The sequence below is a fragment of the Cydia fagiglandana genome, chromosome 27 (genome assembly GCF_963556715.1).
Source record: "Cydia fagiglandana chromosome 27, ilCydFagi1.1, whole genome shotgun sequence".
NCBI lineage: Eukaryota > Metazoa > Arthropoda > Insecta > Lepidoptera > Tortricidae > Cydia > Cydia fagiglandana.
Window position 1 is genome coordinate 8,614,906 of NC_085958.1, and position 27,325 is coordinate 8,642,230.

The 27,325-nt window shown below is 39.8% G+C and overlaps 2 protein-coding genes across 4 annotated transcripts in view; one reads left to right on the forward strand and one right to left on the reverse strand.

Annotated features, from left to right (window-relative positions):
* Positions 1-4,995, forward strand: part of LOC134677917 (organic cation transporter protein-like) — a 64,172-nt gene extending 59,177 nt beyond the window's left edge. Inside the window, exons 11-12 of the mRNA XM_063536363.1 lie at positions 920-1,092; positions 1,574-4,995. Of these exons, the coding sequence (XP_063392433.1) occupies positions 920-1,092; positions 1,574-1,742 (342 nt within the window). The 3' untranslated portion in view covers positions 1,743-4,995. The remainder of the gene's footprint in view (positions 1-919; positions 1,093-1,573) is intronic.
* LOC134677869 (solute carrier family 22 member 13-like) lies at positions 4,985-25,798 on the reverse strand. Of its 3 annotated transcripts, XM_063536299.1 has the most exons (14): positions 21,813-21,830; positions 19,793-19,916; positions 18,627-18,831; positions 17,818-18,001; positions 16,885-17,014; positions 15,325-15,453; positions 14,162-14,354; positions 12,952-13,057; positions 11,779-12,026; positions 10,947-11,026; positions 9,927-10,102; positions 7,727-7,899; positions 6,709-6,773; positions 4,985-6,348 (listed from the first exon to the last, which is right to left on the reverse strand). In XM_063536299.1, exons 2-13 carry the CDS (start codon positions 19,833-19,835, stop codon positions 6,725-6,727), a joined length of 1,716 nt encoding a protein of 571 aa, XP_063392369.1. In that variant the 5' UTR covers positions 19,836-19,916; positions 21,813-21,830; the 3' UTR covers positions 4,985-6,348; positions 6,709-6,724. The 3 variants fall into 3 exon arrangements, with proteins under 3 accessions (XP_063392369.1, XP_063392368.1, XP_063392366.1); XM_063536298.1 differs by lacking the exon at positions 21,813-21,830 and adding an exon at positions 25,683-25,798 and having other exon boundaries at positions 4,985-6,773; XM_063536296.1 differs by having other exon boundaries at positions 4,985-6,773.
* Positions 25,799-27,325: the final 1,527 nt, after the last annotated feature.

Below are 27,325 nucleotides of genomic sequence, written 5' to 3' on the forward strand. Positions count from 1 at the left end.
AGTACGCAGCTTCAGCGTTGCTGTGATCTGTCATTAAACACATCGAAAACATAAATGACGATGACATTCAAATTTTAACGCACAGTCAACTGTAAAAATATGGGTGTACAAATCATCTCAAAAATATGTCCCATAACTCTTATGTTAGTGAATTAAAAACTTAATATGCGACATATTTTTGAGTAAGTTTTTACATCCACATTTTTACAGTTGACTGTACCTACCTATCGGTGATATGTCAAAAAAATTCTAAAATATTCTCTTAAAATTATTGGTGCCGTTGCAGGGCTGTACTCCTGCAGCTCGGCCTTAGGCCTCGCGTAAGCACGCACAGCTGAGGAACTCGGCCTTGTAGTGTTGCCTATTACAATTAGACATAGACGTAGAACAATTTTATTCAACATCACATGAAATGACAAAGTTAACAAATAGGTAGTAACACATTTTTACAGATAAATCTTATTAGACTTAAAAACGAAGAAATTGAGTTGCACATCTAAGGGAGAAATATGAGTGTTAAATAGGAGCTAGCCTCAGCATAATGTTGCAGTGTATTAACTACAACGCTGGTTTTCAGACAGACCCTTGATACATTATCCCTTGCTCGCTGTTATGCCGGCTACACACGTACCTAACTATAAATCTGTGCAGTCCGATTTGCGCAGTTTTATCTACCGTGTGTATGACAAATCGTTGTCGATTATCGTAACGATTTTTCATACACACGGTAGATAAAACTGCGCAAACCGGACTGCACAGTTTAATCGCTACGATTTATAGTTAACGTGTGTAGCCGGGGTTAGTCTGAAACTAAATGGCTTAGAGTTATGTTAAATGTGTACCTATGAGTGTAAATTGCATGTATTAGAATTTGGACAGAATAATTGCTAGTACAACTGATGACACCAATTTTCTCCAGGCTACCGTGTCCCAGGAGCTTCCCCTCCTGATCCTGGGAGCCCTGGGCATCGTCGGGGGCCTGCTCTGCCTGTTCCTACCAGAGACCATGGACACGGAGATGCCTCAGACCCTCCAAGATGGGGAGAACTTCGGCAAAGATCAGAAGTTTTGGGACAATCCCTGCTTCAACAGGTGGGTTTGGGTTAAACCACAGAATAAATAAAAGTACTGCCGTACAGAAAGGAAACACTGATTTAAACTTTCACGATTATTAAACATTATTAAATTGCATTATTACTTAAGTCTTCTCCGAGACCACGGGGACAAAAGTCGGAGGTAAATCTTAAAACTTAAATACGCGAAGTCCCGTTGTGCAATTTAATAAGGTGGGTTTAGGTTAAACACATATTTTGATGAAAAGGTCACTTTAACACATTTTTGACATTCATGATCACGACTCCAAAATCACCAAGGATATGCACATATTCATAAAGGCACTTTTTAAAAACTGAACTAAAACTAAACATTCGGAAGATTGCGGGTCACTTCTGAATGAGATTAGCTCAGTACCGGGACAAGTGGCGTACTAGAAGAGAGATTTATGCTCAGCGGTGGGCGATCAAAGGCTGATATGATGATGATGAAACTAATAAGTACCCTGTTTTTATTTCAGGAAAAAACCCGAAGACGACGAAGAAAACCCGGGGCGCTACACCAAACGGAACTCGGTGACGCAGAACCAAGAGTTCGTGAGAGCCATTCCATCCATCGGCTCAAGGGCATCCATCAGAGCTTCCATCAGAGCCTCCGTGAGATCCAGGAGACAAGAAAATGGGGTCTGAGGTCAAATTATTGATAATTGATAGTTTTGGTTGTGACTACGCTTATATACTGTCATGTGATATTGCTGATCTGATTTGGCATCAGAAAATTTGACTATCAGCTCTTTGGAAAGCTAAATGCTTTGATAGGTAGAGCTTTTGATAGCTTATGAGCCTCAAAAAGCTTTAAGCAAAGAGCCCATGATAGCCAAATAACTTCAAAGAGCTTTAGGCTAAGAGCTTTTGATAGCCAGAAAGCCTCAAAAAGCTTAATCAAAGAGCCTGTGATAGGCAAAGAGGTTTTGATAGTCAGAGAGCCTCAACGAGCTTTAGGTAGAGCCTTTGATAGCCAAAGAGCTTTAAGCAAAGAGCCCATGATGGCCAAATAGCCTTAAAGAGCTTTAGGCTAAGAGCTTTTGATAGCCAGAAAGCCTCAAAAAGCTTAATCAAATAGCTTAAGGTAAAGAGCCTGTGATAGGCAAAGAACTTTTGATAGCCAGAGAGCCTCAAAGAGCTTTAGGCAGAGCCTTTGATAGCCAAAGAGCCTTAAAGAGCTTTAGGCAAAGAGCCTTTGATAGGCAAAGAGCTTTTGATTGCCAAAGAGCCTCAAAGAACTTTGGGCAAAGAGCAAAAGCTCAAAAGATAGACAAAGAGCCTCAAAGAGCTTTAGGCAAAGAGCTTTTCACAGGAAAAGAGCTTTTGATAGCCAAAGAGCTTTAGGCAAAGAGCCTTTGATAGGCAAAGAGCTTTAGGCAAAGAGCCTTTGATAGGCAAAGAGCTTTTGTCAGGCAAAGAGATTTCGTCTGGGAAGAAAGAGCCTTTAACAGACAAAGAGCTATCTAAGGCAAACCTTTGACATGCGAAGCGCTTTTGACAGGCAGCTCTAAAGCAAGGAGCCTGCAAAGAGCATTTGATAGGCAAAGAGCTTCTGTCAGATAAAGGATTGAAGACGTTTGACAAGCTAGTCCACAGGATCAGACTTAGGAATATAAACATAACCTACATGAAAAGAAAACCTGACAACTTAATTGTTTTTGAAAGCGATTATCGAAGGATAGCGTTATGGCAAACGTAATAGTGCTCGACATGACGCCCAATAGATACCTTGCTGTCACCTCTATTGACGGTGACTTAAGTTTCAAGATGACATGTACTGGGACCTCGTCGAGCACCGTACGTTTACCTTATAAGCCATTTTTAAACTGCGTGCCTTCCTATAGTTCGTTTTTTTAGCATTAGATATAAGGTAAACCTTCTTGATGTGTCTTTTAATTGAAAAACACATTTTAAAAATAAGTTACGAGAAATATGTAACAATTATATGAATCTAATACGATCGTTTATATTCTTCTGATCTCATAAGTAATAGTTACTGATTTTTAAAAAGCGTTTTTCAATTACAAGACATGTGAAGATCGCTTACCTTCTTCTTTCTGATGCTAAAAAAACGAACTATAGGGCACATCTAAATTCATCATCATCTTTGCTTTGTCCCGTTTTTCCACGGCTCATGGGAGCCTGGGGTCCGCTTGGCAACTAATCCCAAGAATTGGCGTAACCACTGGTTTTTTTAAATCGTCTGCCTTCTGACCTTCCAGAGGGTAGACTAGGCCTTATTGGGATTAGTCCGGTTTCCTCACGATGTTTTCCTTCACGGAAAAGCTGGTAAATAGCCGATGACATATCGTAGCAATGCTTCCAAATAAATACTGTATTTTGTTGTGTTTGTGTGCATTCAATGTGTCCCTATAGGTTTAAGAATGGTTAATTTCTACAAACTTATACACTAAGATATAAGAAAATGCTTCTGTAAAGAGTATATAACACATAAACATAACTATTTCAAATTATAATTCCGTTTAGTAGGAGGTACGTAGTACCACTGTATACCTATATCTTGTATGTAAATAAACTATTTCTAATAGTACAAATATTCAGAAAAAAAGTAGTTTTAAGTGTGGCTGTGACTTTTAAAAGCGACTATTGAGGAAAACCGGACAAGTCCGAGTCGGACTCGACTACCGAGGGTTCCGTACTTTTTAGTATTTGTTGGTATAGCGGCAACAGAAATACATAATCTGTGAAATTTCAACTGTCACGGTTCATGAGATGCAGCCTGGTGCAGATAGACGGACAGACGGGCAGACTAACAGGGGAGTCTTAGTAAAAGGGTCCCGTTTTTTACCCTTTGGGTACCGAACCCTAAAAACGAGAAAAACTATACTGCAAAACGTAATTCAAGACCAAAAAAAGTAAGACAATTTTGTCACTGCAATAATTTGTTTGTAAAATAGTAAATTCATTTTGATAAATAATCACGCTAGGATAATTTATTTATTAGTAATTTTACTCCTGCAATTTAAAAAAGTACTTTTAGTTACTTTACTTTTACATAAATACAAGACGCGCTAGTAAAAAAGTGGCAACATATTTATATTATCTTACTTTTTTTGGTCTTGAATTACGTTTTGCAGTTTAGGTACAAAACTTTAATGAATAAATAAATTCGACGCTTATCATGAATAGTGGCATAAAACAAAATGAAATGCCGTTCGATTTTAAATCTTACCAGTAAAAGATAGAATATTAAATGCAATAGCATTTCATTTTGAGTTGTGCCACTATTCATGATAAGCGTCGTGATGACCCTAAGATTACCAAGCCGCCTTGTTTGTGATTGTAGTGATTGCTATTAATTTATTTTAGGCGTTAAGTCAAATCTTGCCTTCATTCGCTGATTTTGAGAAAATTTCTTAATATATCGAATTAAAACGGCCAACTTTGTATGTAAATATCCATATAATAGTGGCCTGATTTAATTAATATCGAGTCTATTTATGTAGTTTTAATTTAATCAGTGATTCTTGTAAATACTTAAAAAATGTGATAAATTTATTATTATACATACTTATGTATGATCAAAAATAGTAATAGTAAGTTATTGTTTAACTTAAGTTTTGCTATTTTAAGTTAGGGTTTAATTTTAAGTACTGTACTTTAGTTTCATAATAGTTACCTGACTTTTAAGTCCTTAAAAAAAGAGCAAGCGATAGTCTGGCTAATGAAAGCTGAGCTCTCATCAGCCAGACTCTAGGTACCTATTTTTGTTCTTTCGGAGTTATTTTTTTCCAAAAAGAATTATTCATTTTTGACATTGTGTCACTGTGTCACTGTCAGTTTTGTATGATGCCATCATAATTTAAAATTGATGCAAATTTGTGTTTTTCGTTATACTTAATTCTGTGATAACAAATAAAACAAGATTACCATGAAAGTTCTTTATTTATTTATCAACTGTCCCATTGTTTAACCCTTTAACCGCCAGAGTCTGATATATAAGACATTACATATCCAGCTCATTTTGCCACAGTCTGATAAATAAGACAAAGATCTGATTTGGTTTTTACAGCACATTTATAACTCCCGTAACTATGCCAACCTTACTCTGCGTGGTACAATTACTGTCGGTGGCGACACGAGCAAGCTCGATCAAAAATTGCTGGCGGTTAAAAGGTTAAACCAGCGGCATGCGGCCCGCGAATCTCTCACTTGCGGCCCGCGAGCCCCCTGGCTATATTGTATGTAATATAGTCAAACAACAATGTCTAATAAAGTCACACATATTAACAAAAGCGACCTTGTTAAGGCCGCCGGAAGACGCTGGATGCGGGTCGCTTCCAACCGGTACGAATGGAGGTCCAAGGGGGAGGCCTATGTTCAGCAGTGGACGTCTTATGGCTGAGATGATATTAACTACTATGTGGCCCTTGGCTGCTAAAAGGTTGCCGACCGCTGGTTTAAACAGTTTATTTACAATTTATGAAACTTATTCTTAGAAGGACCTTATTCTAAATAAATTAGGTCTCCCATGGTCAGTTATATTAAAGAATCAAGAATTATTAATTCTTGGCGAGCTACAATTCATTCAAACGTATTGTGTTACAAATAAAGATGTATTTTGACATGTTATACACGGTGGTCTTAAATGTTCTAAGAGGGTCAAACAGAAAACTGTGTTACGTCTTTCCTGTAGACATACACAAGAGTTAAGGGCTATAAAGGTTAATTTTCTTATTTAACCCTTATCCACGTGTAAAGGTCCTCCTTTTATTTAGAGAACTATGATAAAATTATTACTTACATGCCCACAAGCTGTTAACTATTGTCCACAGGAGAGAAAAATGTACAGTTCGCGCGAACACACTAGTTCTCGTGGATAAGGGTTAAATAAGAAAATTAACCTTTATAGCTCTTAACTCTTGTGTATGTCTAAAGAAAAGACGTAACACAGTTTTCTATTTGACCCATCCCCGTTGCCAGGGAGGTTTTGAGATTATACTGAGCAACTTTTACTATGGGAGCAACCTCGAATCGCGAAAAAAAAATTACTCTCCCATACAAAATAGACCAGCTAAAATATGATTCATAATATTTGCCGTGACTTATTCTTCAAAAGTGTTTTTCAATTAAAAGACACATCAAGATTTTATTGTACTTATATTGATTTTAGTTTACCTTTTTTCTACTTACTTATGATAAATATACAGACATGACGAATCCATAAGGGTTCCGTTTTTTGCCATTTGACCACGGAACTCTAAAAAACGAACTTTTTACAGGGTGATTTCTGGTTCGTGATCCAAATTCACTTTTTCTGACTCTGTAAGTGATCCATATTATCATATGGTAGTACTTGATTAAAATAGATCTAGTTTTATTTTTCAAGTAAAATTTATCTTATATTAAGTAATCATGGTCACCCTATGACTTTTGACATACCTACGCTGTTTGGAAAACGAGAAGACGTCACACTGAGTAGGGTGACCAAATTGTATGCAAAAATGTTTTCTTCTACTTGTCGTTTGAAAAATAATCCTCGTTATTGGTGATAAACAAGAATTAACATCATTGTGGTCATCTTTGAATTCTATATGATGTCTTGTTCTCTTGCCACATGACCCCGAAATCACCCTGTATAGGTACTGACAGCAATCTAGGCTAGTTTAATACTTCTTAACTGTCTCAACGTCTTCTTTATTAGGCAGATTTTTCCTGTAAACAAACATTAATTATATTAGTAGGTACATTATTGCAGAGGCCGGGAAATACCAATTCGTGGATGAGTATCGATTCAACTTAGGGTTGCCAGATTGTCGGGCTTTGGCGGGATTCTCCCGATTTTTAGCATGTGTTCCCGATTCCCGACACTGTCCCGAAAAACAGCTTCACGTTATAAAACAATAATTTCAAGTTCCGAACTGACGTTGAGCGAGCGAGCTGACGTAGTGCCAATAATGTAAAATATCGCTGTTTTTACTTTAATTTTATACAATATAATACAATTACTTTAATTTGAATGTATTTTTTTTCCCGAATTAAGTCCCAAAATCCCGAAAAATTTATATTGTTTCCCAATAATAGTGCCTTTCGATCTGGCAACCCTAATTCAACTAGATATACCTTATCTTAAACTGAAATAAATGTTATAAATGTCATATACCTACTAAGAAATAGTGACCAAGGCCTCCAGTGCCCTAGGTTGGAATCGAACCAGCGTCCTGCCACACCTGCCGCAATAGCAGAGAACGCTGGTTCGATTCCAACCTAGGGCACTGGAGGCCTTGGTCATTCTTTCTAAGTAGGTATATGACATCATTAACTCTTTCAATTTCACCCCCCTTTGCACTCTCTTCAGGGTTGATTTCCGACATAAAAACTATCATATGTCCTTCCCCGGGACTTAAATTATCTCTATACCAAATTTCAACTAAATCGGTTCAGCGGCTTAAGCGTGAAGAGGTAACAGACAGACAGACAGACACACTTTCGCATTATAATATTATATATATATATATATAGTATGGATAGTATGGAATTCAACTAAATCGGTTTAGCGGCTAAAGCGTGAAGAGGTAACAGACAGACAGACAGACAGACGGGCACACTTTCGCCTTTATAATATTAGTAAGAATATATTTAGCAGCTTATTAAAGTCCAACCCTCACCTTCCGCAGCAAGGAAACTCCCAGAACCTCTGGTCGCGACCATAGTCCTCGCCATCCTGTATGGTCTGCGGCATGGTCTTGCCCATGGACTCGGGCAGGAACAGGCACAGGGTCCCGCCCAGGATGCCCAGGGCGCCCAGGATCAGGAGAGGGATGTAGACGGCTATAGTTGCCTGTAACATGAAATCCATATGTATTTATGTAGTCGCCATTACATATATCGGAACTATATACAGAGGTGCAATTTTTTTTAGCCTGTAGGAGTGTCCCACTGCTGGGCAAAGGCCTCCCCTCTTTCCCGCCATTTGGTCCTATCCGATGCACACTCCCGCCACTGTTTACAAAACGTGTCAAGGTCGTCCCGCCATCTCCGTTTTGGTCTTCCTCTGCCCCGAGATCCGTCCTGTGGGACCCAGTCTGTAGCTAATTTGGTCCAGCGCTCCGGGTGCATTCGGCAGATGTGCGCTGCCCAGTCCCACTTTATTTGCAAATATCTCGGTAAAAATATCTAAACATATATGCCGCATCGCATTGACAATAGAGGCGTGTAACAGATATTTGTGAGCACCTTGGCCGCTCAGATATATCTGATGGCAACTGTACATTAACGGCAGAGATAACAGAACTCCATGCGTAGAAAATTGCTTGCAGGGGGGATCAATATACACAATGTATGGAACCAGTATAGTAGCAACATATCCAGCTGTATGTATGAGAGCCAATCCCGGCGCTCACACTACTGCGAATACCCGCATTCTGTGAACTGATTGTCATTAACTTTCTTCCTTTAATATCGCTTGAAATATTGATCCTAGAGAAAAGTGTTCTAGATGTCTTTTGGAGGACATTTTATGTAGATAATTTATTTTTAAAAACTTATTTTGCTATGGGACACCATTTACGAGTTATTTACAAAAAACTAAAAAGGGACTTTAAAATTGATTATAATTAACTTACCCGCTGCTTTGTCTTTTTAAATATTGATCCTAGTGAAAAGTGTTCTACATGTTTCTTGTAGGAAATTTTACGTTTATTAAATAAATAAATAAATATTAGGGGACATCTGAAGATTTTTTTTGCTATGAGTCATACTTTTCAAATTATTAACGAAAAAATAAAAACAAGGAACCTTAGAATTTATTATAATTAAATTTCCCTCTTTATTATCTTTTTAAATATTGATCCCTGCGAAAAGTGTACTGAATCTTTTTTGTTCAAAATTTTGTGTAGATTATTAACGTCTAACAACATTTTTTGATATTGGCCACCGTAAATGAGTTATTTACGAAAACCTAAAAAACGGGACCTTAGAAGTGATTATAATTAAATTTCCCGCGTTAAAATCTCTTTGAATATTGATCCTAGCGAAAAATTGTACTGAATTTTTTTTGTAGGCAATTTTATGCAGACTTATGTAATATAACATTTTTTGCTATGCGCCACCGTTTAAGAGTTATTTACGAAAAACGAAAAAAAGGGACCTTTAATGTCAAATATCTCACTTTCGGTCAAGATTTCGATCGAGCATCGATCAAATTCGGATTCGGGGTCTAATTAGGTTAAAAAACCCGGTTGCCAAAAAGTAATATGATTTGCCAGTCGCATCAAGAAGGAGAGCGATTTTGAATTTTTATGCCTAGTCTAAGAGCCAAGCCCTGCGCTCTCACCACTGTGAATACCCGCATTCTCACTAAAAGACTCTTATTTCTATGGGTAGGTGTAGGTACCTACAGGGTACACTCACTACTATAGGTACTTACCATATACACAATGGAACCAGGCCGCGTAGCCAAGATGCCAATCGCTAACGCTCCGTAGCGATCGAAACGCAACTGTCACTGTCACACTAATGGGGAAGAGTGATAGAGATACATAATGCTTTTCGTTGTCGAAGCGATAGCGATTGTAACCTTGGCTAGGGGGCCAGGCCGCGTAGCCAAGATGCCGATCGCTTACGCTCCGTAGTGATCGAAACGCAACTGTCACTGTCGCACTAATATGGAAGTGTGATAGAGAGACATAATGGTTTTCGTTGTCGAAGCGATAGCGATTGTAACCTTGGCTAGGCCGGCTGTATAGTAGCAACATATCCAGCAATATCTATGAGAGCCAATCCCGTCGCTCACATTACTGCGAATACCCGCATTCTCACTAAAAGTCTCTCACTGCTATGGGTACACTCACTACTGTAGGTACTTACCATATACACAATGTATGGAACCAGTATAGTAGCAACATATCCAGCAATATGTATGAGAGCCAAGCCCTGCGCTCTCACTACTGTGGGTAATAACTCTGCTGCGTATTGCATGCCGATATTGTATGCGATATTCACGGCGAAGCGGCCCACGATGGCTAGGGACGCCGTTGGTATGCCTGGGAAAAGATAACCCAGCGGTTTTAGGTTCATTCTTCAAAAATCTCATTCCCCTGGTCATACCTATTCGTAAATTCCCAGAAAATTCAGATTTATTAGCATAAAATTTTTGGTGACTGTGTAACTCGTGCCCAGTTTCATCTACAACCAAAACGCGGAATCTCTTGAGAATTTCCGAAAAAGTATAGTCAGGGGAATGAGATTTCAGGGGAATGGGAGTAGAATGATTCTTTAACACAAATTGCGAAATCTAAACTGCAATCTTGTTTTATAATTTTTATAAATTAAAGTGAATAAATACAATTTAAAAAAAATTAACTGTACAGTCAGCCTAGAAAGTTTTTTGTTTCTTTTCGACTCTATCATCTGATTGATAGAGTCGAAAAGTCTCTAATTTTTTTTTAAGTTTTTAAAATTGTTCTCAATATCGACTCACGGTTGACCTTCTTGTAGTTTTTCACTTATGCCCTGAACGTATATAACTATTTATTTAATCGTATGGCATGCATGATTAGGCAATCAGAGAACAGCTTTGAGGTTGTTAAGCCAGGCAACTACGTAGGGTGTCAGGGCATCCAGATCCTCAGCTGGGCCAGGATAGGAGTGAAGAGTCACATAACTATTTGTGACGTTCTACGGTTAAAGGTACCTAATGGCGGTCGGCGCTTACGCTATTTTACCACATACGCGACGCAAGCGCCAACCTGCATAAGGTACCCGTGGAAGGTCACTTTTTATTTCATCATTTTAGTTTCAGAGAAGAAGGAGGTAGGCCAGGGTACCTACATTGTAATTTAAGAATACTTATAATACATTTATAGGGAGGTGATATTTTAATCTTACCTTGAGCTACAGTTGTGGCCAGAAAACTGAAAATCCCACTGACCACCATGGAACCGAAAGCGAGCCAACGGCGTCCCATTCTGTAACAATTAAATAAATGTGACGTCCCACGGGTAAAGGTACCTTATGGCGGTTGGCGCTTACGCTATTATTAACGCCGCTCCAATATTATGGCGGCGCTATGCGACGTAAGCGCCAGCCGCCATAAGGTAACCTTTTGCCGTGGAACGGCACAAATATTTTCTACTCCTTGACAATAATTATTTATTATTTATTTATTAGTCAAATAAGTAACACAGCATTACAGTAAAACCAAGGCACTGTAAAACTACAAAATAGAATACAATACAAGAAACTACAAATAAAAACCAAAGACAAATTAAACATTAGATTTGGGCGACGACGTAACAGCGTGGCTCCGTTGCGAGAATAATGAGATCATGAGGTTACAAATGGTCCCGCCGGAAGGTCAGCGCTGAATTTCGGGTCAGTATTAGAGATGACCAGATGACTTACGTTTGACCGGGCCGTGTCCGGGCCGGAGCATCCGACGCTTACTTTTCCATGACAGATGACAGGTGACCACGTGATGCTTTTGCATAGAAAATGAAGCGCCGGAAGCTCCGGCCCGGACACGGCCCGGTCTAACGAGTCATCTTTTATGCTGAGGCGAGGCCATTTCGTGATAAACTTTAACTCTTACCAATTTTATGAAGATTTTGTAGTTTTTAGTTATGTGCCCGAAGGTCGTGAGAGGCACGAGATCTGTGAATTTTTTTTAGTTGTATTCTTTCTACATCAACTTTTTCGTCTAAGGCAGAATGGTACGTACATATCTAACACAGAAATGAGTAAAACATCAGCAGGGAACTCAGTGGCAGTAGCGACGGTGAACGTCAAGAACATATCCAGTCCCAGAGAACCCACGTTCCTGACGTGACCATCGAAGACCATGGCCGTGCAGCACCAGATCAGCACGAGGAGTACGCTGTGCTTGCGGAGACGGGGGGTCTTGAAGAGGTCCAGAGCTGAGTAGTTTTTGGTCTCCTGTTCGGATTTTGCGAGTTCTGCTGCGGTCTCCTAAAATAAGAGTAAATCTTCAATTTTTGAAGTGAAAACTTCTTTAGCAGCGCTGTGCACTTTTTGTGACGGGGAAAAAATGTTAAACTCGCGACAGGTCACGTGACCGTAAGATTCGTAAGACGTGACCTGATCGAAAAACTGTTACAATGTCATTGAGTTTTCACTTCTGTCGGCACTCCCGGAGTGCAACCCGTTGTTTTTAGGGTTCCGTACCCAAAGGGTAAAACGGGACCCTATTACTAAGACTTCGCTGTCCGTTCGTCCGTCCGTCCGTCTGTCACCAGGCTGTATCCCACGAACCGTGAAATTTTCACAGATGATGTATTTCTGTTGCCTCTATAACATTTATACTAAAAACTGAATAAAATAAAGATTTAAATGGGGCTCCCATACAACAAACGTGATTTTTGACCAAAGTTAAGCAACGTCGGGAGTCAGTACTTGGATGGGTGACCGTTTTTTTTTTGCTTTTTATTGTTTTTTTTTTGCATAATGGTACGGAACCCTTCGTGCGCGAGTCCGGCTCGCACTTGCCCGGTTTTATTTTTATAATACAGTCAGAAGTAATGAAAATGAGTCAGTTCGTATGCAATTCTTCACATAAGGACTAACGCTAGACCGGGCCCGGGCAGAGCCGTCCGAAATGCCATTCTCTATTACGGCTGATCGGTGATCACGTGGTGCTGGTGAAAACGAAGCGTCGGAAGCTCCGGCCTGGCCCCGGCCTCACATTAGACCGGGCCGTATCCGGGCCGGAGCTTCCGGCGCATCTTTTCCTATGGAAACCATCACGTGATCGCCTGTCATGTCATAGAAAAGCATACGGAAGCTCCGGCCCGGACGGCGGATATGGCCCGGTCTAAGTTATCTTTAAAAGAGACTCAGTTTCATTTCGGCACGGCAATATAATAAATAAACTCACTCTGAACTCCTTGATTATCTCGTCCGGTAACTTCTTCCCATTAACTTTCCCACATTTCTGGAGTATTTTGATCGACTCCTCTATACGGCCTTGGGATATTAACCATCTGAAAGATAAAAACAGATTACAGAGGTATAATTTCTAACACCTTTTTAACGAAGCAAAGAGAGAGAAAGAGTTTTTGATATTTCCAGCTATTTAATTCGTGAACTTCTAGAAACAACTGGAAATATCATCGATAGTTTAGAGACATTTTGTCAAAACTACACACTGCCAATGTAAAGTAGACTACTATGGATTAAACGTTAGGTACACTAACTTCACTATTCACTAACTAAAGAGTACATCAGATACCTGACACTCTCCGGTACCAGGCAGGGTGTGAACAGGGCTTAAACTAAAGGCACGCTAATGACCAGGGTATACACGCGCCAGGGCTACTCCTAAAGCGATCCAGCCGGCCTAGCCAAGGTTACAATCGCTATCGCTTCGACAACGAAAAGCATTATGTCTCTCTATCACTCTTCCATATTGGTGCGACAGTGACAGTTGCGTTTCGATCGCTACGGAGCGTAAGCGATCGGCATCTTGGCTACGCGGCCAGGGCACACTGCTAACGTGAAGTAGACTGATATTGATTAAACATTACACTAAAGAGTACATCAGATACCTGCCGCCCTCCGGTACCAAGCAGGGTGTGAACACGGCTAAAACTAAAGGCACGCTAATGACCAGGGCATACACGCGCCAGTCGGCCACTCCTAAAGCGATCCAAGGGACACTACTAACGTGAAGTAGACTGCTATAGACTAAATGTTAAACTAAAGAGTACATCAGATACCTGGCGCTTTCAGGTACCAAGCAGGGTGTGAACACGGCTAAAACTAAAGGCACGCTAATGACCAGGGTATACACGCACCAGTCGGCCACTCCTAAAGCGATCCAAGGCACACTGCTAATGTGAAGTAGGGTAATTCGCCAGTAACTGGCCACCCTAAACTAAAAATGAATTCTATTCACCTATAAACAGAATTCATTTTAGTATAAGGTGGCTAGATATTGAAACCTTGTACTAAAATGAATTCTGTTTATAGGTGAATAGAATTCATTATTAGTTTAGGGTGGCTAGTTATTGGCTGGTAGCCAGTTACTGGCGAATTACCCTAGATTGCTATAGACTAAACGTTACACTAAGGAGTGCATCAGATACCTGGCGCTCTCCGGTACCAAGCAGGGTGTGAACACAGCCAGCACTAAAGGCACGCTAATGACCAGGGTATACACGCGCCAGTCGGCCACTCCTAAAGCGATCCAGGGTAGCAGACAGGCCGCGAACGTGAAGTAGACAGCTATGGACATGTTGGAAACGAATGTGCGCCATTTTAGCCCAACATACTCTATCACTGGAACAATAAATAAATAGATCATCGGGTGACAAGCAAAAGTCACTAACACCATCGAAATTATTGGATAATAAACCGTGTTACAAGTGTAATAAAGTGTATTGTTACTTTAATTTTTTGATAGTACTTAGTGACTTTTGCTTGTCACCCGACGAGATATTATTGGACAGTTATATACAAATCGACCTACTTAGTCCCACAGTAAGCTCAATAACGAAGCGTACTACGTAGACGAACAACACGCGAACCCGAAGCGAAGCGATGCGGCGCGGGGTGAATCAATCCTTTGATACCTATAGAAGTGTCCTACGTGGGTGATCTCATTGCGAACGCGAACGCCTTGGGCCCGCCGCATCGCGTTCGCGAGTTGTTCGCTTACTTAAGGTAAGACGCAGCGTAAAGGTGACAGTCCATTTCCAACGACATCTGCATTACTGTTCATGTTCATTTAAAATAGCTATTAGCATTTAAAATTAGCATTTTACTATGGAAATTGACAATGACAGCGACGCGTTCAGTACCGGTAGTGCAGCTGCGGTTAGAAGGCATAAGGCTTCAACGGGTGTCGATCTAGAATCATATATTTTGATCATTTTATAAAGTGTCATCTTCCTTGCGTTATCCCGGCATTTTTGCCACGACTCATCGGAGTCTGGGGTCCCCTTGACAACTAATCCTAATAATTCACGTAAGCACTAGTTTTCACGAAAGCGACGGCCATCTGAGCTTCCAACCCAGAGAGGAAACTAGGCCTCATATTTCGCGATTTCGAGGTTGGTCCCATATGGAGAACGACTCACGTTAGACCGGGCCGCGTCCGGGCAGACCTTTCGGCGCATCGTTTTCTATGGAAAGCATCACGTGATGGCCTGTTATGTCATAGCAAAAATGCTGTTCAGCGCCGGAAGCTCCGGCCCGGACACGGCCCGGTCTGACGCGAGTCATCCTTAATGGTGGTCTGGTGACTTACCGACGATATACATGACCATGAAGCAGTTATCATACGCCAGGCCGACCAGGAACCGGCACAGGCAGAATGACCAGAAAGAATTGGTGAAGGCTGTCCCAACGCCAGCTATGAAACCGACCATGTTTGTACCTGAAAAGGTTTTAGCGGTTGAAATGTGGCCAGTGTGGGTTCGCGAATAGCACTGCTATATCATGATCATATATAGTTCGTTTTTTTAGCATTAGAATTAACTTGCGAGAAGGTAAGCGATCTTGACATGTCTTTTAATTGAAAAACGCTTTTTAAAAATCAAAAACTATTACTTATGAAAGCAGAAGAATATAAATGACCGTATTAAATTCATAATTTTTTACCTATAGTTTTTGTAAGTTTTATTATGTTTGTTAATTTATTTCTTTGTTTCTATCAGTAAAGAATTCATAATTGTTACATATTTGCCGTGACTTATTTTTAAAATGTGTTTTTCAATTAAAAGACACATCAAGATTGTTTACCTTTTTTCTAATGCTAAAAAAAACGAACTATAGAGAAGTACCGGCCAGGTGCGAGTCGGACTCGCGTTCCAAAGGTTCCGTACATTACTCAATTTTTAATAATGTATCTTTTTGTGTGGAACGTGAATAAAATGTCTTTAAAAAACCCGTAGGGGTCGGATCAAAAACCAAGTAATTAAGTCCGATTCAAGCTTGACTGCACATTTTTAATAGGTTTTCGTATCATCTATAGGTAAAGAACTATTCCAAAATTTTAGACCCAGTAGTTTCGGAGATAAAGAAGGGGAATGGTCGGACAGACACACAGACGCGCGAGTGATCCTTTAAGGGTTCCGTTTTTTCCTTTTAAGGTACGGAACCCTAAAAATACATAGAATGCTCACTCTATACTTACGTAAGTTTTGGTAGGTTCTAAAACGACTATTTTTGTAGTCCACATTTTTAGCGTCGAGTAGAGGAATTATCAGAACTGCTACGATGTTGCGACGACCGAAAAGTCTAATGCTCAACAATTTTCAGTTAATATTATAACTGTATTAACCGGAACTCTATTTTCAACTCCTTCTGCTTTTAATATTATTTGTAGTACCTAGTAGTAGTAGTAGTAGTAGTAGTAGTAGTAGTAGTAAAACACTTTATTGTACAAAAAACAAAACAAAACAGGAAAAATAGCATTCGTCATTAGTACAAAGGCGAACTTATCCCTTTAAGGGATCTCTTCCAGTTAACCTTTGAGCAATTGAGGGAGAATTGGAGACGGTAGACATCCGTACTTTACCAACAGCGTAAATAAAAGAACGAGAAAAGAAAATTATAATGATAATAAAACGAAAAGTTACCTAAATTGTTGTTCAATACAATTTTCGTGAGTCGCGACACTAAGAGATCTAGTATCAAGCAGCGGTACAGATAATTGCGCTAATCGATGCTAGATGTCGACTGCGAGAATCAAAAATCGTATTGGTATTTTACCAAAACTGATGTATAGAGTGAGCACTCTATTCTTACTATATTTCTCCATGGCTTGATATAAAATTAATTTCTTATAGCTGTATTTTGTACCAACCGACCAGTGCTGGCACACGTCCATACTTGTCGGCGATCCATCCGAAAAGCAGACCACCGACGATCGCTCCGCAGAAGAATATGGACTGAGCTGTAGCCCCATTGTTGTCTTCGTCGCACACCCAGTTCAGCTGAAGGACAGAAAGAGTAGGCATTAAAGAAACTAAAAAAAAAACATTCACTCAACAGAAAAGAAGTAGTCAGAGATAAAAAGACTTTTTTTGTTTTTTTTTTCGATTAGACTCATCATCTTCCTTGCATTATCCCGGCATTTTGCCACGGCTCATGGGAGCCTGGGGTCCGCTTGGCAACTAATCCTAAGAATTAGCGTAGGCACTAATTGCTGACCTTCCAACCCAGAGGGGAAACTAGACCTTATTGGGATTAGTCCGGTTTCCTCACGATGTTTTAATACACTTCACCGAAATCAACTGGAAAATATCAACTGATATTTCATTTATAAGTTCCGAAAAACTCACTGGTTCGAGCCGGGGTTTGAACCCGCGACCTCCGGATTGAAAGTCGCATGCTCTTACCGCAAGGCCACCAGCGCTTGCCTTCTAGGTACCGGCAGGCGTGGCTCACTCCGCGATTTCGTCGCTTTGCTACAGGTAGCTAAAAGTACATCCGTGCGGCCCCAATTTTGGGGTTTGCCATAAGCCGCGCGTGGCGCTGTCGCCACCTAGCGGCCATATCTGTGCTGATCGTGACAGACGCGTTTTGTTAGAGAGTGAGTCTTCTGTACTTACTACTATTATTTATTCTGTGCTAACACTAAATTAAAAACACATAACCAGATCAAGGAAAGAAGAAGAAAATTGCAATAATAAATACAAATGTCAAAAAAATGAGAGACTGTAAGTAGGTACTTGACTTGTATTAAAAGCCGAGAACAAGAAAATCAAAATAAGTATCTAAAAATAAAATATTCTACCTGCGTGGCAATAGTCTCATAAGGCACATCGGTGAAGTTGTACTCCCATTGCTTCTCGCATTTCTTGGTCGGCCATTTTGTGTCGGGCTCCGAGACGCCATCTTGTATTACTTTCGTCCAGTCCACATCGTACACAAGGCATTTGTGGTATTTGTCGTCAAGGCGGGGGATGGAAAGATGGCGTCTGTAAAAAAAATACCGTCACAGCGATCTATAGTCAGACCGTAAAAAGTCTGCAGCGATTTTGATTGCCCACGCAGTACAAGTGTCATTTTAAACGTCAAACTTCTATGAAATTATGACGTATACATAACACTTACACTGCGTGGGCTATCAAATCCGCTGCAGACTTTGTTTGGTGCAACTACAACAGTTATCTAATATATACCTTTAAAAGAGCAATTCTTGTTTATTTATAAGTATATGTATTTATTTCGGGGATCTTGGAAACGGCTCTAACGATTTCGATGAAATTTGCTATGTGGGGGTTTTCGGGGGCGAAAAATCGATCTAGCTAGGTCTTACCTCTGGGAAAACGCGCATTTTTGAGACTTTATATTATATGTTTTCCGAGCAAAGCTTGGTCTCCCAGATATTTTGTTTTACAAGGGACAAAGTTGTTGTTTAACTTACTTTATGGTCCTACATCTGTTAGCGCCACTTTTGCACCATCCCACTAACCCGGCATTAACCTAACCGTTAACCCAGTTCAAATTGTATTGGCAACCATGGTAACTCCAGGTTTAACCGGTTAACACCAGGTTACTGGAATGGCCCTTAATAGTTTTGAAAATTTTATATACAAAAACCTTTGCTCCACAGTCAAGTTCTGCAGCTCCTTGACGTAGCACCAATGCTGCTCAGGCACCAGCGTCATAAATATCTGACCGAAGTAGACGAAAGCGAAGAAGAACGCGTAGGGTATCATCATGAGGAACAGAAGACGCTGGTACCAGCCGAATTCTCCCACCAGGGGCAGGAGGTCGTCGAAGTCTTTTATCTGTTTCTTGGGTTCTGTAAAATATGAATTCTGTGAACATATGTCCAAAAGGCCCATAATAGTCTAATAAAACACGGTCTTCTCTTCCCAGAGTGACACAAGCTTACGTCACAATAACATGGCCGCTATATATAGCACTATCGCATATTATTATTATATAGCGCTGTCGCATGATGACGTAGGCTTGTGTCAGTCAGGTGACCTAGAAAAGACGGGAAGAGAGTACCAGGCGGAGTATATTATTATACAATGCAAAAGGCGTATAACCTTCTTATTTAATCATAGGTAACCTAAGAGTGCTGGTGGCCTAGCGGTAAGAACGTGCGACTTTCAATCCGGAGGTCGCGGGTTTAACCCCGGCTCGTACCAATGAGTTTTTCGGAACTTATGTACGAAATATCATTTGATATTTAAGTACGGTTTCGGTGAAGGAAAACATCGCGAGGAAACCGGACTAATCCCAAAAAGGCGTAGTTTCCCCTCTGGGTTGGAAGGTCAGATGGCAGTGGCTTTCGTAAAAACGAATGCCTACGTCAAATAATTGGGATTAATTGTCAAGCGGCTCTCATGAGCCGTGGCAAAATGCCACGATAACTCGAGCAAGATGAGTTAATTTAGATTTTAATTAAACTGATATTTTACGCCAGGCAGGTAAATTATAGTCGTTCGAGTACACCTATAAATAGTTCAGAAATAAATGGTATACCTACCTAATATCTTTTACAGTATCTACTGTATGTGTCTACATATGATGCTACTTTACCGCACTAGTGCGTTAATTGGCACATTACGTGACTATGTCAAAAATTTAAAGGGCCATATATACTGTAAAACGTTGTACAATACACGCGCGAAAAGGTAATTCGCAACTCGTGTCAATTTAAAACACTCCCTTCGGTGGCGTTTTAATTTATAACTCGTTGGTAATTTCCTATTTTACGAACTTGTATCTTAATGTACTAATAATAAACTCACCAGCCATTTCCAGTGTGGCGACCACCTTCTCATGTGATTCCATTCTCGTACTCAACTTTACTCTTCAAAGACACTTTTTGCGACGTCTTTCCTGACTTCTGAGACTAATGTAAAATGCTTCTATCTGAAAAAAATACATTCATAGTTTTGGGTCAACGAAGTAGCCTATAAATTTTGATTACCTTGAGCAAAAAGAATAGATATTATAGAGGGGTCCTGTCCTATAGTTCGTTTTTTTAGCATTAGAAAGAACTTGCAAGAAGGTAAGCGATCTTGACATGTATTTAATTGAAAAACGCTTTTTAAAAATCAAAAACTATTACATATGAAAGCAGAAGAATATAAATGATCGTATTAGATTCATAATTGTTACATATTTGCCGTAATTTATTTTTAAAATGTGTTTTTTGATTAAAAGACACATCAAGATTGTTTACCTTATTTCTAATGCTAATAAAAAAGACGAAGTATAGTAAATGTTGTAGTCACTGTAAATTTATTGCCATCTATCGACACACGACTAAAACTCAAAATAAACAGGTATAAAATTATCAAAAAAATGAATATATATGGATAAATGATTTTATTATTTTTATATCATTTTGACCCATGTTCATTCACTGATATCTATGTGTTAAAATTGTTACATATGAAACGGTGTCGTGACGCCATCTAGCCGAGAATAGGCCAAAGGTGTGTGCGCCATCTATGCGAGAATGACTTGTTCTTGATTTCCGAGGCACTGTTTTTTCTTAGACTTTATTCATCTTATACGAAGTTACATATGTCTTTGCCTTGAGTGTCGATTTCGACACTATATACAGGGTGATTCAGGAGACGTGAGCAGGACTAACACTGCGCATTTCGTAAATTATAAGCAACTGTTTCGTATCAGTATTAGTGAGGTTAACGTTAATTTTCTAGTCGTGTTGAAAAAAAAAGTTATTAATTTATTTACGACATGCATGGTCACCCTACAATTAGAATACTAAACTACCGATATTCTGTGTCAAACTGAATGTCATCACGGTCTGGTTACTTTTGAAAACTCGTATCTCACTCAAGTTTGACAGTTTATGTTCTTCGTAATCATAATGCTGTCGTTACGGTTAAAGAGGTTTTATGTTTATTAAAATTATTAAATTCGTTCTTGTAGGGTGACCATGATTTTAGAGAATTAAATTTGCCCTCGCCAAAAAGTTAAAAAATAGGAAAAAGTGTGGTTGTTTCACCTAAATACGATGGTGATCGATCAATGATCAGTTACTGAGTGTGCAGGATTAGTCCTGCTCACGTCTCATGAATCACCCTGTATAATAATTTGTCGATTGGTAAATAATTATTCTGTAAATTTGTTTAACCCTTGTGCCTTGAAACCCTCGCAACGGTCAAGATTCTATTTTTCGATAAAATAAAACATTGCATAAGTAGGTAAGTAGGTACTTCAAATGTCGATGAAATATCATGTGTAAAAAAGTTTCGATAAAATGAATATTCTATGTTTTAAGCTTTCGACAAAACGCATTGTCGGTGAAATGATATTTCGATGAATGGTACCTTCGATTGATCAAGCTTTCGTCTAAAAGTGGATTCGATAAAAGGTCTTCGACGAAACAACAATCGGCAAAACATCTTTCGAAATGGCGTAGGTAACCCCCTCAACGCTAGACCGGGCCGGGGGCGGGCCGAATTTCATTTCGTATCATTTTCATTTCACCGATCAGCCGTCATAGAAAGTGACATGTCGGACGCCTCGTTATCGGTCTAGCCACAGAATAAATAATAGTACTAAGTACAGAAGACTCACTCTCTAACAAAACGCGTCTGTTACGATCAGCACAGATATAGCCGCTAGGTGGCGCCACGCGCGGCTTATGGCAAACCCCAAAATTGGGGTCGAACGGATGTGCTTTTAGCTACCTGTATAGCAAAGCGACGAAATCGCGGAGTGAGCCACGCCTGGTCTACCGTGAGTCATCCTTCAATTAGCTTACCAAGTACCGAGTTTTGATTAACTTACCGATCTGAGAATTGTCTAATAAAAAAACACTTATCTTGAAACGTCTACAAGTTATTTAATACAAAACAATTACACGAGAGACTATACGCGGAATGAGCGCCGACGATGATATGTGGGGCTTAAAAGTAGTGAAATATTTGCACAGTGCACGGAAGTGTTACAGCCAAGATCTATGAAACATTTTACATTTTCGCTGATCATACGACTATTTCACGCTTTCCAACGAGCCCAAAAAGATGTTTTCACCTCAGCGGCTCGAACAAGGGTACTTTGCTTCTTAAAAACAGTGAGCAAAATGCGATTTTGCTCACTGAGTAATTTTGTCTCACTCAGTGAGCAAAATGTGATTTAGTGAGACAGTATGAGTGAGCAAAATCGCATTTTGCTCACCGAGTGAGATAAAATGTCATTCAAGTGACTTTTATAGTCAAATGTCATTTCAACATGCGGGGTCTAATACAAGTTCGATATACTTGGGTTCTATTATCTCTGTCCCTCTAGGTATGTTCTCACTGCTTAGGGTGAAAAATTTTGTGTACTACACGAGATCAAAGTTATTTACATCTCGTGCGCTCTTGAATCCCTTACTACGCTCAAGATTCTAAATTAGATTCACTCGCTACGCTCGTGAATATTATAGAATCTTTCGCTTGCACGGGACTCAAAATAAGCACTCGAAGAAATATCAAACTTTGATCCCTTGTTGTACAAATAACTATTATTGTCGAGGAGTTCCTTTGTTCACCTTTCGAAACACATTAGTTTAGTTTAGTTTTAACAATACGTGTAAGTTAAGTCGGCAAAAATAATAATCCGAGGGGGTGCGGAGACCCCCCGTCCTCCTAGAGGATAAAATTTGTAACTTTAGTATTTTGCTATCAATTTGCTATTGCATTTAATGACATACCAATCCTTATGGAAGGCAAACGGACAAATTACAAGGCATACAACGAGTTAAAACCGAGAGCCCGCTGCCTCTGGTATTTCCGAACTTGGCCTAGTTTCAACCGCCTGTGTGTGAAGTTTCATATTTATTTAGATAATTGATTGACGTCATACCAGTATAAACCAGTTAATACCAGTCTTAGAAGATATTTAAATCTATGTTTAATATAACAATAGGTATGATTTAGCTAGTTAGATAACAATTTTGTATGGGGTTTTTTTTTAATAGTTTTTTTAAGAAACATCGAAACTCAGATCCTCGTTAGCTACTATTAGACGGAACAAATAAAACAAAATGGCGGCGTTTCATGATATGCACAGCATGAAATAAGGTATTTTTCAAGCAAGAGTGATAGCGGATGGCGCTGGAGCTAATATACGGCGTTGCATGAACAAGAGATTTCCTTTGGCAGGATTGGTCCTTAGGACCCAGGGATGGATTCAAGAAGTGGAGCCACCGAGATTTTTGATGTAAATTTTTAGGGGGGGGGGGCTCTCAACTTGATCTTGATATCTGTATCATTTAAGTTACTAGGTCAAGTTTGGTATCGTTTCCGTATAAATCGGGGGTGCCGAATTCATTTCTGATATCATAATGACACCATTCCGAAGTAAAAACACATAAAATATGAAAAAAAATACATATTTTAAAATTCCTCTTCACGCTTAAACTGCTGAACTAATTTAGTTAAAATATGGTACAGAGATAGTTTGAGTCCCAGGGAATAACATAGCATACTTTTAATCTCAATAATCATCCCTTAAGGGTGTGAAAAAGGAGGAGGAAATTTGTACTGGGATACAATAACCGCTGACTCGATTTAGATAAAATTTGGTATAGAGATCGTTTGAGTCCCAAAGAAGAACATAGCATAGTTTTTATTCCGAAAAAATACCTTAAAAATGAAAGGTAAGGTGTAGGATTGTATGAGAAATCAATAAACGCTGAACCGATTTCGATGAAATCTATGTCTACATCTTTGATTTAGTTGAAAATGACACTAAACTTGACTTAGAACCTAAACTTAAAGATTTTTTAACCTCAAACGTCGCAAACGCTTAACCCCCCCCCCCCCCCACCTGCATCAAAAATCTGGGTGGCTCCACTTCTTAAATCCATCCTTGGGTCCTAAGGGCCAATCCTGCTAAAGGAAATCTCTTGTTCATGCAACGCCGTGGTTGACCTTTTTTTGCTCTGAGCAAACACAACTATGATGAAATAGGTACATGAATACATAGAAAACACCCAAGACTGGAACAAATATATGTGTTCATCACACAAATAAATGCCATGTAATTGTTACACTTGACTATACAAACACAAAGCCATAACGATAAAAGCAATGAGTATCCTTGGTAGAGGGCGATAATTGGCCTAAATAAGGCAACCTCCTAATAAGAACCTAATAAGGCACGTAAAAAGCGAGCGAACTAGTGTGGCGGTATGTTAAATAAATATTTCATAACACTTGCTCGAAAAAGACCGTATTTCATGCAGATGTACTGAAGGACAAAGGCCTATATTGTTCCCGCGGGAGTTATAGATTGTGAAATAAAAGCTATGTATCCCTATTACCACAGAATAAATAATAGTACTAGGTACAGAAGACTCACTCTCTAACATAACGAGTGTGTTACGATCAGGACAGATATGGCCGCTAGGTGGCGACAGCGCCACGCGCGGCTTATGGCTGCACCAAAATTGCTGTGGAACGGATGTACTTTTAGCTACCTATTGCAAAGCGACGAAATCGCGGAGTGAGTCACGCCTGCTATTAAGTACGTCGTTATAACACTTAAAATGCCCTATTAGTACATTTGACCTATTTATTATTGTACCTAATATTTCGCCTAATTTTTAACCATTAATTCCCTGACTCCATGGTGTATTTATGAAGTGAAATTTACGTTTTATTGTCCCTTTATTTTGACTTGGTAGTAAGTGTACAATACGTGGAAATAATTGCGAATTATCGGACAGACAGACGCACGAGTGATCCTATAAGGGTTCCGTTTTTTCCTTTTGAGATATGGAACCCTAAAAATCAGGTTTGAATTTTTGCGCCGTACGTAGATATCTCCTCTTAGCCATTGGCGTCAGTCCTAAGTACATAATATTTAAAATATCAACCGATTTCGACCTGAGCCGATTCACCCTGTGATCGAATTTGCCTCGATCTACTATACACGGTGGCTAAAAAATAACTGCGTTCCCGTTGCCAGGGAGGTTTTGGGATTAAGTACCTATACTGAGCAACTTTTACTATAGGACCAACCCCGAAATCATCAAAAAAATAGGCTCCCATAGAAAATGGACCAGCTAAAATTTATGAAACAGCCAAATTGTTTTTTCGTGTCTTCGGAGTTGGTCTCATAGTAAGAGTTGCTCAGTACAATAAAATCCCTAAACCTCCCTGGCAACGGGAACGCACTTATTTTTTAGCCACCGTGTAGGTATAGACAAAAGACTTTTCATCGAATTAATCGAATTTATGTACTATTCATACCTATGTTGGACAAATAAACGATTTTGTATTTTTTTGTTTTTGTAATTTAAGCTGTGAGACATACTAACATTGAATAATTTTACGGTTTAGACTCACATGTTTTTATTCGCTCGCGCGACATGTTTCGGAGAGCCTAGGTCTCCTTTCTCAAGCACTAACAGTGCGAGCAGCGTTCACAACGGCCGTGTATCGCGTACTGCGGCTCGCCGCGTCGCACGCTGCTCGCGCGCTGAGAAAACAGGTTGGAGGAGGTCTTTCGCTATTATTGTAGGCGGGCATAGTGCTGTGTTTGGGCTTGGGTCACCTAACACTTGTAGCGATACACAGCATAGGATAGGCTCTCCGAAATATGTCGCGCGAGTGACTAAAAACAAGTGAGTCTAAACCGTAAAATTATTCAAAAACTTTTCATATTTACCTGCTAGTTTTCTATAATTTCACTGGACACTATGTTTTATGTGTGTATGTCTGTATGGAATAAAATGATACGTGTAATTGCTCCGCTTCTATTGAGCGAAGTGGTTCTCATTGAGGAACCAATATTAATCTGTGATCATTATAAATGCGGACTTGAGTAGTTTATAGACATGACCACAAAATAAATAATAGTACTAGGTATACAGAAGACTCACTCTCTAACAAAACGCTTCTGTTACGATCAAGACAGATATGGCCGCTAGGTGGCGACAGCGCCACGCGCGGCTTATGGCAAACCCCAAAATTGGGGTCGAACGGATGTACTTTTAGCTACCAGTAGCAAAGCGACGAAATCGCGGAGTGAGACACGCCTGACATGACTGAAAAAAAAACCGGACAAGTGCGAGTCGGACTCGCCCGCCGATGGTTCCGTACTGTTTAATATTTGTTGTTATAGCGGCAACAGAAATACATCATCTGTGAAAATTTCAACTGTCTAGCTATCACGGTTCGTGAGATACAGCCTGGTGACAGACAGACGGACAGTGGAGTCTTAGTAATAGGGTCACGTTTTTACCCTTTGGGTACGGAACCCTAATAACGATTGTGCTAAAATAAAAATAAATATAGAACATTTTTACATTAATTAAGGCCACGGTAAGCTCAAGAAGGCAAGTTCCTATTCAGATTAGGGATTATTACTCAATCAATGTTCATTGGTCATAATATTTAAAAAAGGCCTGGCTGGACGTCGTGGCAGCGGACATGGAAGAGAAGAAACTCACAGACTGTAGTGTGTGCTACACCTTACCCACACATATACAGTGTTAGAATATATAAGGCTATACACATGTATCATTTGAGGCGCATACCAATATTCAAGCAAACGCAAGCAGTTGTTTAAATTTACGTCCCACCTCACATGGCGACCCTGCCAGTGGGGCCTTGTGCTGCACTGCCGGCGCGCCGCGCCAGGCAAACAAGCAGGCAAGCAGTTTGTATTTACGTCCCACCTCACAAGACTGAGCAAGGAAAGCGGACCCTGGCGCTATAGGCCCGGAAAACGGTAGGTTGACGAAGAAGATAATTTGTCTGACAAGGAAGGGTACCCAACTGTCCGACTCCGATTTGATTTATTTTGATATATGTTATAGAGTAGTCTAAAATAACGGACACGTATTTTTTTTAAGCTGCCCAAACTCAACCTGTTAGGAGAAAATGGCCTTCAAAGTACTGAAAATTGACCAAACCTTCTAATTTCTATGAAAAACTTTTTTCAAAAAAATTGATAATTAATTACTGGTTTCGTTATATGTTGGAGAACATGAATAAAGAATGGGGACGTGTTTTGTCATTTCACCATAAACTCATTTTTTATATAAAAATATATTTGTACCCACAGTTTTTGAAGCGATGGTGGCCTAGCGTGCGACATTCCATCCGGAGGTCGCGGGTTCAAACCCCGGCTCGTACCAATGAGTTTTTAGGAACTTATGTAGGTACGAAATATCATTTGATATTTGCCAGTCGCTTTTCGGTGAAGGAAAACATCGTGAGGAAACCGGACTAATCCCAATAAGGCCTTAGTTTCCCCTCTGGGTTGGAAGGTCAGATGGCAGTCGCTTTTGTAAAAACTAGTGCCTT